Source organism: Crinia signifera, chromosome 12 (genome assembly GCF_055691185.1).
Source record: "Crinia signifera chromosome 12, ASM5569118v1, whole genome shotgun sequence".
Classification (NCBI taxonomy): domain Eukaryota; kingdom Metazoa; phylum Chordata; class Amphibia; order Anura; family Myobatrachidae; genus Crinia; species Crinia signifera.
In genome coordinates this window covers 89,145,283-89,158,399 of record NC_139228.1, presented here as the reverse complement: position 1 = coordinate 89,158,399, position 13,117 = coordinate 89,145,283, and the positions used below count along the sequence as shown (strand labels likewise).

At 49.3% G+C, this 13,117-nt stretch overlaps 1 protein-coding gene across 2 annotated transcripts in view; it reads left to right on the top strand.

Moving 5' to 3' along the window:
* PAK6 (p21 (RAC1) activated kinase 6) overlaps window positions 1-13,117 on the top strand; it is an 83,907-nt gene that overhangs the window by 64,603 nt on the left and 6,187 nt on the right. For both annotated transcript variants that reach the window (XM_083166479.1, XM_083166480.1), the window contains exons 4-7: window positions 3,224-3,688; window positions 4,810-4,943; window positions 6,025-6,151; window positions 11,656-11,781. In XM_083166479.1, coding sequence (XP_083022605.1) covers window positions 3,224-3,688; window positions 4,810-4,943; window positions 6,025-6,151; window positions 11,656-11,781 — 852 coding nt within the window. The remainder of the gene's footprint in view (window positions 1-3,223; window positions 3,689-4,809; window positions 4,944-6,024; window positions 6,152-11,655; window positions 11,782-13,117) is intronic.

The following is a 13,117-nucleotide window of genomic DNA, read 5'->3' as shown; positions in this document are numbered from 1 at the left end:
AAACCTTCCCTAAAACCCTCTTCCAACAACGCGGCTGTCCGCTGATCAGGGTATCTACGCAGATACCCCAGCATCCTTTCCAGCCGCACCGGCGTCTCCCCCTTTTGAAGTAGCATCCCGTGACTTCCCCCTAAAGCATTTATTTGCACAATGGGTACCCCCACACGAGGAACATTCATGCTTAAATTTACATTTTGCCCCAAACCGGCATGACCCGTCGTTGAAGGCAAAACACAGGCCCTTCTGTACGGCCGTACCATTCGTAGCCTCTCTCGGCCCCCCCCCATCAACACGAAAGGGCTGCCCCATCTTAATGGGCGCCGTAACCTTTAACCACAAAGCAATGTCCTTATGGTCCCAGCGCAAATTAGGACGCACCGCCTTCCTCTGCCTAAACTGCTCATCATACCGCAGCCAGGCCAGGCCCCCATAAACCCGGTACGCCTCCCCTACCGCATCCATGTAACAAAACAAAGCTGAGCAATTTTCAGGTGCTTTTTCCCCAATCACACTAGCCAAAATAGCAAATGCTTGCAACCAGTTCGTGAATGACCGTGGTATCAACCGATACCGCCGCCGTTCCTCCTCCTCCTCCTTCTTCTCCTCCTTACGGGGCCTATCCAGATTAAAACGCTCCAAGGGGAGCAATGAAAATATATCAACATACTCCCCTTTCCAAATCCTCTCCTTCACTTCCTGCTTTAAGTGGGCCCCCAAAGGCCCCTCAAAACAGACATACACCTCCCCTTTTGCCGTGTCACTGAGCCTCCCTAACTCCTCCTGTGTCTCCCCACTGCTCCCCTGAGCCACCACACTACTGCTAACTGGCACACTACTGCCCACCGGCACACCACTGCTAACTGGCACACTACTGCTAACCGGCGTGCCCGCATTCTGCGGAACCCACGCCGCCGCCGGGGACGGCCCCGCCCCCTGCCGCAAACCAGCCAACCAATCAGCAAAACCACTCAATAGATCAGCAAAACCCCTGCTCATCTCCCCCTGGAGGGCTAACCCCCCCCCCCCCCCCCTGACTCTGCGACAAGGTATTAACAGACATAGAGACAGACTCACCAGGCTGCCTGGGGGCTGTGGACCCAGCAGCCGCAGTTCCAGCGTCCCGACGAGCCACGGCGTCAGTGGAAGGACCAGATACCTCACCATCACCCGCTGCAGACGGCATCCCGCTTCCCCTGGCATCTCGACCATCAGGGACAGCGCCAGCCGGCGTGACATCATCAGAGGCCGAGCCAGCCGGGCGCTGCTCGATCCCGACACCAGGCCTGCTCCCATCCGCACGCTCTTCTGCCCCCCTGGCACAGCCCACCGCGCGCCGGGCAGCAGCATGCTCCGCATGCCCCACCGCTCCAGGCCCCGCACCCCGCACCGCCGGATCTTCTTGCACGGGGGGGATCCCCCCCGCGCAGCGAGTTCCGCCTCCTGGCCGGATTCCTCCCAGACCGGGTCCTGCGGGAGGAAGGTGCCCGTCCCGCAGCCCGGCCTGGAGGGTCCCTGACGGGGCTCCGTGAACGGCGCTGAACCCTGGAGGACACAGATGGGCTGAAGCGCTCCGGAGGCCGGGACCTCCGAGGCCGTGCGCCCGCTGGAGCAGCCTCCTGTGCAGCTGCTCCCAGTCCCCCTAGCAGACCGGACATCTGCTGCTGCAGCCATTCCGCACCTCTGGTGCCCGCTGCATCCCTCAGCGCAGCAAGCGCAGCGGATACCTCCAAGTCAGCAGCGCCTGGGGAAGCCATGGAAGCTGCAAGCTGCTGTAGAAAACTCCCAGTGTCCCCTTTTCCCGCCTGGACCCTGCTTATAAACCCCTCCAACACCCTGTTAAGCCCCTCCCACTATGACCCTTTCCTTTGGAACCCCTTCTATAACTTCCCCACTAATCAGCTCCCTACAAACCCTGTCAGGGAAGGCCTACCTCTAGGCTTTGCCTCAAGTCCGGCCCCTACATTCTAGGGGCATCTGCAGCTGTGTTGTTAATTAACACTCTAGGGGCATCTGCAGCTGTGTTGTTAATTAACACTCCACAGAACCTAACGCAGCCGGACAGATAAGACCTCAAGGCCTTATAGTCTCATTAATGGCAGATATTCACGTAATCTTCAAACTGGCACAGAATGTACCTTGTTCGACTGGACACGAAGCCTTGCTGCTGGAGTCCTAGACATAGATCAAGGTTAATGTAATTACCGTTATTAGTAGATCAGTCATTATCAACATATTCAGTCATTGCATTGTTCCTCAAATGGAGCTTAATTACTCGTTATGAATTTTTTGCAAGGTTAATGGGTCTTGCAACTGTCTAAGCTATGATTACATTCATTATATTCCAAGGCTAATTAAAAGTTATTCACTATCTTGCCCTAGATTAATACAGGGTTTGAAGCTGGAAAGCTAGGCCAGTCTCTGTGTCCTTATCAGTCTATGGCAGTGAGGCCGTAGCTGGCTGCAGCCTGGTGCTGGAAACGTTGTTACTGTACTGGGCCGTGTCCAGAGTAGAACCGATTCCATTTCTCCAGTACTGTATGTTCCCCCATACACTGACCACAGCGGCCTCACCTAGCATGGTATAATGTCTTTAGGTGGAAACATGTAAGTTCGACCACTGAAGGTCAACATAGGCTTAGGTCGACATGGGGAAGACCACAGTGAAAAGGTAAATGTGCGTTTTTTCACTTAAAAAAACAAAAAAAAAAACGATGTACCGACGGGTGGTATTTCATGCCCTACTATCTGCTAGGGCATGGAGGTAGAATGGAATAGTGTGCAGAGCGCAGCATGGCGACAGCAGAGAGCCACGTGTGGGGACGTGGTGCAACAATAATGACAAATTTTGGGGGACGTGTCATTAGATCACTTCATCATTCATTTGAGGCCACACTCCTTTATCAGCTGCACCCCTGCCTATGATGTGTAAGGGTCCAGCATTCTTGCCCTTTTTACTTTGTTCCCAAATCAAAATCAATCCGCCCCCTGTGTGAGGATTGGCGGGCGGTGTCCGACCCCACTTGGATACGCTGCTAAAGAAATGTGGCAACGTGACACTAAACAGTAGATCAAATGGATCATATTTGAAATGTCAAATCCCCAATTTAGTCGCCCTGAGGTTTTGACAGCTTTAATACACCTCTATTTTTTATAAATCGTACCTAAAATGAAATTCCGTTGGGCTGAAGTCCACTGACCACTTTGTTTTTGTGTCTCCTTGTAGACTGAAGGACCCCAGCGCCGCATGATGTCTACACGGGGAGTTTTGACCAAAGCAGCCTCTCTGCCACCTGATCACTTATCTCCAGACTTTAACAGGGTAATATTAGACAATCCGTCAGAGCGTTCATCTCCACTCCGGCCCCCCAGGCCTTCTCCAGCAGGTTCACCTCGCAGCTGTCATATCCAGACCAGCTCCACCAATCTCCATTTGTGTCAGGACTCCTTCAACAAAACCCAACTGGGCAATCAGGGTGCCACAGTGGTGACTCATGAGCAGTTCAAGACGGCCCTTCGGATGGTGGTAGACAAGGGAGATCCACGCCTTCTATTAGAGGATTATCTCAAGATAGGAGAAGGCTCTACTGGAGTGGTTTGCATCGCTAGGGAGAAACACAGCGGGCGTCAGGTGGCAGTAAAAATGATGGACCTCAGAAAGCAGCAGCGGAGGGAACTTCTGTTTAATGAGGTGAGTTCTGTACATCCATAATATTAACATATAATGCAGGACTAGTAAAACCTTGGTAACCATGAGCTAACTGTTTTTTATTTTTTTACCAAATAGCTCAGGAATGATATAATGTGCATAATTTATTATTTATTTTTATTTTTTTCTTCTTGACTTAGGGTCTAAACAGTTTATTATATTTACCTATAATCTCCTTCATGTCCACAAATTTTGTTTATCCAATGAGGATCAGAACTTACCTGCTAGAATGGCCCATGTACAGTGCTGTAGTTGGGTTCAAAAGTGCACTAGCTAGCCCCGCCCCCTGACCACCTAACCTCATGATGTCATTCTCATGACATCAATACATCACAAAAATTCTCATGTTAACTAAAGAACTATAGGGTATATGTTTTATATGTATCTACACTCCCTTAATGCGTATAATGTGCTATATTTCAAAATAAAACATAGTACTAGATTTTATTATGTGTGTTATCAAATGTAGCACATACCAGCGTGTTCGAGACAGAGGAGGTGCAACTACAGATCCATCAGCTACTGTGCAGATCGGGGTCAGTCTGCGGGGTGCTGTACTGCTTGTATAACACTTAGTGCTGGATTCGCAACCAATGCTAAAAATTGGTTTAAAAAAATTACCATTTTCACTGACGTTTTGTAGATATTAAATATTGGAGTCATTAACTACAAAGGTAAAACAGGAGATATCACAGATGGGCCTATACAGCCTTGTCCATAATCTGGCCTTGGGTGCGCAAGGACCCTCTGCTCTCTGCCCAACATCTCCTTACTCCTCAGACTAGGATGCAACATACTGCACTGGCCAACTTCCCTAGTGTGAATGTGGAATGTGGCAATGTGGGAATGTATGAGGAGTGTTGTACTAAATAAATCCAAGCCGCTTTACTGCAGAGGTTGGATGGATCTGACACTCTTGGAAGTATAGGTGAGCTCACCGACTTCCGAGTCTCTCTGATATTATGCTCCTTGATATCTAGGAACCACCATTTAGTTATTGCCGATACTTATCATCATCCTTGCATTATATCAGCCACAGTTGTATATTACACCACATGTGACGGCGACTATTCACACAAGCTTTTTCTCTATCTATGACGCAGGTTGTGATCATGAGGGATTACCAGCACACCAATGTGGTGGAGATGTACAAGAGCTACCTGGTAGGGGAAGAACTGTGGGTTATGATGGAGTACGTACAAGGAGGTGCTCTGACTGATATTGTATCGCAAATCAGGTATGTGGAACGTCCTATATGGGGAATACCAAGGTTATAAGTCCTCCGACAAATTAATAACAGGAATATTGTCACCGCAAGCACAGGCCTGCTTTCAGGGACGGATATACCACATAAATAAGGCTGTGTTTGTACCTCTGTACCGTACTCTGATTAAAAACCCTCCCATGACAAGGCCGCTGCTGCTGCTATCCTCCATGGGCCTGAGAAGCATATGATGAGCTCAACCAAGCAGAGCTCAGCACAAGCCTCTCAGCCTCTGAGCTCTTGTGCAAAGTCGCATGGGACTTAGTCACAGAACCACAAGTGGGCACAACGGGAATAGTTATCTATATGCTACACCTCTACAATAGCTTGTGTACTATCTACAGGGGGTATGGGCCACTGGGTCAACCAAATTTGGATCAATTTGCATTGAGTCGACCACTGAAGGTCGATAGGCCTTAGGTCCAAACCTGAAATTGGTTAACATGGGTAAGGTCGACAGGGCCGGAAGGTCGACACAAGCATTCGGTTTACGATGGGAAGGTCAATGGTCAAAAGGTTGACATGAGTTTTTCATGGTTTTTTTTTGTCCCGAATGTCAACACAGTCACCATCTAAGTGAACCGCGTCCCCTCGCATGGTTCGCTGCACTCGCCAGGGTTCCGGCACACTGTTATTCTCTCACCACGCTGTAGTGGATGAAAGGGCATTAAATACCGCCTGTCGGCACATGTCGGTTCGAAAGAAAAGGTAGACATCCTTGTTGTACTTAATGTAGGTGGTATTTGTGGAACTTTAATGACGCCACCTCCCCACTTGAGGGACTAGGTAGAGGGTGTTGGTGTCAATGTGGGGTGGGGGGCATTAGGTTGACGTTTTGCCTAGGGTGCCAAGAAGCCTTACAACGGCCATGACTGTGCCTATAGGTGTGACATGGGCAAATGATTGTGTGCAGCTTATCAGTAATGTACAGTAGGTTACTGGAATAGGATTCGCCTCCTGCCACTGGGATCCTGCAATGCAGAATAATATAAACCTTCACCACTAGAATGGCGTTCCACCAGGTGTAACCTTAGGCCTCTGTTTTGTATTTCAGACTGAACGAGGAGCAAATTGCTACCGTATGTAAGTCTGTGCTCCAGGCACTGGAGTACCTGCACTCCCAGGGCGTGATTCACCGAGACATCAAGAGTGACTCAATCCTACTCACACTGGACGGACGGGTGAGTGTCCAGCAGATACGCCAGCTTTGGGATTGTGATCACCATCCATTTATAGTTTGCATAAATCTATATATATATTAGGATATATGGAATCTGGATAGTCAACGGCTGCTTAGGTTGCTTTGCCGGGCACCTGTTAACTAGAAGATCGTCTACAAAAAACATAGAATATACTAAAAAACATAACTGCACCCTAGCCTGCCAATGGTCGGTAAATGTATCATTAGTCTCTGGGCATGAATGGTGCGGTCCCAAATGGGAAAATGAATGGAAAGATTGAAGTTAGTGGGAACTTAGACATATGTCCGGCTTTAAGGTATCTGACAGTCCCATAGTACAAGGCAGCACTAGAGTCCAGCCAGGGTCAGAGTAATGATGGGGCAGGTGGAGCTGCAGCTCCAGGCCTCCACATAAAATAGGCCCGTCACCATGACAGCACGATGATCACCAGACAGACACCAGCTGGCTGCATGGTTGTCCATAAATCTTAAGGGTTCAAATGATTGCATTTTGTACAACATTTATGCAATTTTTGTACTTTTTGATATTTCGGGAGGCACTGGGGACCTAATGTAATAGGGTGTGCGCATCAGAAAGTGAGAGATTTAGGGAGAGTCTTTCTTTAGGGGGGACGGTGGACGGTGTCAATGCTCAGACATGGGAACACCCAGCGTTTCACAGGCCCTGTTTTTGTCCGGAAGCCCACAATTCAGGGGTTAATTTTTTTGAAAGGCGCATTAAGGTCGATTAAAAACATAAGTATCGGTCCTTCAAAGGAGTGGATCAGCCAATCAGCTACTCAGCAGCATTTATCATGTACATTCTATATAATGGCATCTAGAAGCTGACCGTTCACTTTTCCCCTATGTAGAAGACTCGATACATCTCCCCCACAGCAGACAGTAGGTGCCGATTCTGTGGGTGCTCAAGGGCCCGAGCACCAATGGGAATTGATGAGCACCCATGGGCCCGAGTCCCGCTGCTGGGCCGCCATATTAACTTGCTAATTTGCGACTGCAGCACCCACATCGCCGGACCCACTACCTGGGAAACAGTATGCCGGGAAGAGTGTATTCTGTCTGCGGACCTGCATTGTGGGGGCATTTATGTACCTGCACTGTGGGGGCATTTATGTACCTGCACTGTGGGGGCATTTATGTACCTGCACTGTGGGGACATTTATGTACCTGCACTGTGGGGGGCATTTATGTACCTGCACTGTGGGGGGCATTTAGGTACCTGCACTGTGTGGGGCATTTATGTACCTGCACTGTGTGGGGCATTTATGTACCTGCACTGTGGGGGGCATTTATGTATCTGCACTGTGTGGGGCATTTATGTACCTGCACTGTGTGGGGCATTTATGTACCTGCACTGTGGGGGGCATTTATGTACCTGCACTGTGGGGGGCATTTATGTACCTGCACTGTGGGGGGCATTTATGTACCTGCACTGTGGGGGGCATTTATGTACCTGCACTGTGGGGGGCATTTATGTACCTGCACTGTGGGGGGCATTTATGTACCTGCACTGTGGGGGGCATTTATGTACCTGCACTGTGGGGGGCATTTATGTACCTGCACTGTGGGGGCATTTATGTACCTGCACTGTGGGGGCATTTATGTATGTGGAACTCTGTTGCCGTAATTTGAATATTGGAGACAACTGTGCTCCGTAATATAAATTGGTATTATTTTGTGGCCACACCCCTTCCCCATGAAGCCACTCCTCTATATTTTTGGCTTGAGCACCCACCAGCAAAAACATAAATCGGCACCTATGCCCCACAGTATGCCTTGATACTACATAGTTTAGTCTATGTTCTATCTTGTTCTGTGTGATCTGCAATGTAATAGTGAATGAAACATCTATTCATACAGACAAATGTTCAGAACTCTCCAGTTACCAAACAAAATATTTGAACAGATAACAGAAAGGTTCCAGAGCACAGCATGCACTGGGTTACATTCGGACAAGCCCCCTCCATAGACTCCGACTTGCATGCCACATAGGCACAGTCAGTACCAGAAAGACTCCTGTTATGTGACGCTGAGAGCCATGAGCGTTTACAGACCGAGCCGGATCCAAGGGGGGCGACGGGTGGTCATCCGGGGGCACCCCTACACTCTCCCCCTGAATCACGCAAGACGCTGGTACTGAAGTTGGAGCACAGTATGGTTCAGCTGTGTCCCTGATTTTGCCACTACACAGCCACTGCCAGCGCCGCCTGCCGCGGTGCTGCTGAAGTCAGTGCAAGACTCTTGAATGATTTCACCGCCACGGTCGCTGAGGTTTCTGTGACATCCAGGTGCTGAGAGTGAGGCGGCATTATTTCATCTCAGCTCCTTCCTCAGAGGCGACGGCAGTGTGTGACTGGCTGGCAGCGGGCTGTGAGCTGTGCGGTGCCGGCAGTGTGTGACTGGCTGGCAGCGGGCTGTGTGGTGCTGGCAGTGTGTGACTGGCTGGCAGCAGGCTGTGTGGTGCTGGCAGTGTGGTGTGTGACTGGCTGGCAGTGGGCTGTGTTGTGCCGGCAGTGTGTGACTGGCTGGCTGTGAGCTGTGTGGTGCCAGTAGTGTGTGACTGGCTGGCAGCAGGCTGTGTGGTGCTGGCAGTGTGGTGTGTGACTGGCTGGCAGTGGGCTGTGTTGTGCCGGCAGTGTGTGACTGGCTGGCAGCGGGCTGTGTGGTGCCAGCAGTGTGTGACTGGCTGGCAGCGTGCTGTGAGCTTTGTGGTGCTGGCAGGGTGTGACTGGCTGGCAGTGGGCTGTGTGGCGCCGGCAGTGTGTGACTGGCTGGCAGCGGGCTGTGTGGTTCCGGCAATGCGTGACTGGCTGGCAGCGGGCTGTGAGCTGTGTGGTGCCAGCAGTGTGTGACTGGCTGGCAGCGTGCTGTGAGCTTTGTGGTGCTGGCAGGGTGTGACTGGCTGGCAGTGGGCTGTGTGGCGCCGGCAGTGTGTGACTGGCTGGCAGCGGGCTGTGTGGTCTCGGCAATGTGTGACTGGCTGGCAGCGGGCTGTAAACTGTGTGGTGCCAGACATATAAGTAATTGTAAATTATTCATAAACAGCACTATATATTATTTTCCATTATGTAACTGACTTTAACTGATAATATTTTGTGAGTTTCCTTTCATATTATTATGATGTCTTGACCATTTTTATGTATATGTCCTTTAATTTGAACAAATGGATAAAAAGTCCCATTTTCTTTCTTAAGGAATTGAACAAGATCGCAATGTTGTCAGATAAATTATACTTTATTTGGTACTTGTGTAGTTTGGCGGCGCACATCGCATACCATAAGGCATACGATGGTATGCGATGCGATATCGCGCGATATTGTACAATGCCATACAATTTTAAAATTGTATGACCTGTATATGGCATACAATGCCATACAATGCGATGCGATTAAACATTGTATAAGCACCCTAATGGGTGCTTACAATGTTAAATGCACCCCCCCGCCACCCCCCCCACTATAAACGTGAACCCGAAGCGTGGCGAGCGCAGCGAGCCCGCGAGGGGCGGTGGTACGCGTCCTCCGACCTTTTCATACCCCCACTATCCACGTCGGCGTGGAGTTGAGAATAGAAAGTGTGGCGAGCGCACCGAGCCCGAAGCGTGGCGAGCGCACGCGGATACCTGTGAAGGCTGCGAGGGGACTCCGATACCTGTGAAGGTATCCGCGTCCCCTCGCCACGCTTCAGGCTCGGTGGCTCGCTGCGCTCGTCACACTTTCTATTCTCAACTCCACGCCGACGTGGATAGTGGGGGTATGAAAAGGTCGGAGGACACGTACCGCCGCCCCTCGCGGGCTCGCGCTTGCCACGCTCCGGGTTCACGTTTATAGTGGGGGGGGGGGTGGGGTGGCGTGGGGGTGCATTTAACATTGTAAGCACCCATTACGGTGCTTAAAAGCACCCATAGGGGGCAAAAATCGTGTCGCATCGCATGGCATGCCATCGGGTGCATGGCATGCGATGCGATTAAAACATCGCGCGATGGAGATCTGGGGCGCCGCTAAAATACACAAGTACCCTTTATTTTTATATCCGCCATTACAGCACTTTTATTGATAGGGGCCCCAAGAGTTTGTTGATCGGGGCCACCCACAGACCGGCCCTGTTTGCAGATCACAACCCATTCTGACACTATGGATCTATACAGAAGATAACTGGTCATATTGAGTCTGTCGGCAAGGATTGACAAAACCACCCCAGCTAAGGTCCCTGTGGGGAACAAACCGTATCCGGATGGCGGATCGATGGGGTGTAGGTCAACTAAAAAAAGCCGAAAAAAACAGCGTTAATGCTTACCTTCTGTCAATCTCCCGTCACTGTCTATCTAAACACTTACTTCCAAGTATAGGCGTCTAAGTAGACGTTGTCGACCTCTAGTGGTTGACTATGGTATTTTAGACCAAAACATGGTTGATTTCCATAACAAACTACCCCCATATTTACTACAGAGGCAAATGCTTTATAAACAATATGCTACATAGGCCAGCCAGGAATATACTATAAAATCACCAAATACCTTGATCTGTTCCATTTGGTCCATAATATAGACTTACTGCATACTTGCCTACTTTTGAAAAATAGTTTCAGGGAGATTACAGTTGGTAAAATAATTTTATGCAGCACCCCGTTGAGGGGGCGTGTCATGCTCCACCCAAAGGGGCGTGTCTAGTTCCATTTATGGAGAGATTGTGAAAAGAGATTGTGAACGTGGCACCTAGAAGTGTGGGTGTGTACTGCTACATCTGAGAGGAATCTTTTACAATTATTTATATCCAAATGTAGATGAGCCCCAAAGCAGTTAGTAAGAGATACTATAGTTGGTAAAGTGCTGGGAAATGGTGCTGATAATTCAATGTAAATGTATCTGTCTCTCATTCCTTTTTTTCCCCAAAAATGTAACAGTGTAATGTGGGCTAGGAGAAATGAGGGAGATTGCTAGACTAATGAGGGAGAGAGGGAGATTGTTGCTATTTCAGGGAGTCTCCTGCAGAATGCAGGAGGGGAGGCAACTATGATGTAACAGTGTAATGTGGGCTAGGTGACCTGAGGGAGATTGCTAGACTAATCAGGGAGAGAGGGAGATTGCTGCTATGTCAGGGAGTCTCCTGCAGAATGCAGGAGGGTAGGCAACTATGATGTAACAGTGTAATGTGGGCTAGGTGAAATGAGGGAGATTGCTAGACTAATCAGGGAGAGAGGGAGATTGTTGCTATTTCAGGGAGTCTCCTGCAGAATGCAGGAGGGGAGGCAACTATGATGTAACAGTGTAATGTGGGCTAGGTGAAATGAGGGAGATTGCTAGACTAATGAGGGAGAGAGGGAGATTGTTGCTATTTCAGGGAGTCTCCTGCAGAATGCAGGAGGGTAGGCAACTATGACTTACTGTGTGACAACCAGGCCAGGTATCAATGTGTTGTCAGATACACCAATATAAGACATGGTCCTGTTCACTTTATATATGTTTGAACCTTCTTTATTTTACAGGTAAAGCTTTCGGACTTTGGATTTTGTGCTCAAATTAGCAAAGATGTCCCAAAGAGGAAGTCATTAGTAGGCACCCCCTACTGGATGGCACCGGAGGTCATTATAAGATCTGCGTATGGCACTGAGGTAAGCGGTTAATATGATTGGACAATGGTTTCAGCGCTTAGTGACATTTCTAGAGACAAATAATCCCCATCACTGTGACTGTCTGGTTCCATTCTGAAAGCTGATAAAATACATTTTAAGGGCCACAAAGTGTCTGATCTCTGCTCACTGTAATGATCCACAGCTTCCTCCTTCCTATAAATACTACTGTATGTCAGTGATTCCCAAACGCGGTCCATAGCAGTGCAGGTTTTATCCCTTTGATGTGCAAAATATCCTCTAAAAATGCCAGGACCGTATTCGAGGAATATAAATCACTTTAGTTATTGCCGACAAAAGATCTGAAGTCCATTAATCAAAGTTTAGTTAAACATTGCGTCCCCCAAAAAAGCTGTGAGCGAGGGTGGCATTTTTAACGAATATTTTGCACATGTCTCACAGCAACGTTGGCACTCAAAGAGTTAAGGATATCCATGCTTGAACAAAGATTGTTAAATGTCAATGAAAATTCTTAAAACCTGGACCATTGGGGTGCCTTGAAGTCCGAGTTTGGGAAACATTAACTACATATACAGCGCCCCCCCTGCCGGGAATTTTGGGCGCCCCCCCCATAAGTTAACACACACACCACCACCCCACCCCTCTGAAAAGGTAACACCCTACTTTCCCCGTTGCTTCCGCCTTCAAACCGGACACGCAGATCCATTGGGTCGCCGGCTCTGGCTGCTAATAAAAAGTGACACTCGGAAAATGGCTGCCCCCATAATGCATACAGTTTTTGAGGATGCTAGAGGAGGCGGCGGCCTCCTCTAGCAACCTTAAAAACAGTCTGCTGTATGGGGGCAGCCATTTTCAAAGTGTCACTTTTTATTACCAGCTGTAGCCGGGAGAGCCGGGGACCCGACAGATCTGCATGTCTGGGTTAGAGGCGGCGGCAACGTGGTAAGGAGGGGGGGAGGCAGGAGCCGGGACCCGACAGAAGCGATGGCGGGCGGACGGCAGCAGGTAACTATAGCCCCGCAGACCCCCCGGCACCCACACTTTCTTAGCGCCTCCCTGCCACCGCGGTTGAACGGTGGAACACATACATTATTGAATATATCACACTCCAGAGGCCTCAATGTTTGATATTCTTAGTTTGCTGCTTTATAACGGTTTAGTGAGCCTTTATTTCGGGGGTAGCCAATGCCTCGATGCAAGCACTATGGGCCTGATTCATGTTTGTAAATAAGCGAAAAAGCAAGAAACTGGACAAAATCATGCTACACTGCAGATGGGGCAGATGTAATGTGCAGAGAGATTTAGATTTGGGTGGGTACATTTTTTTCTGTGCAGTAAAAACACTGACTGCTTTTGC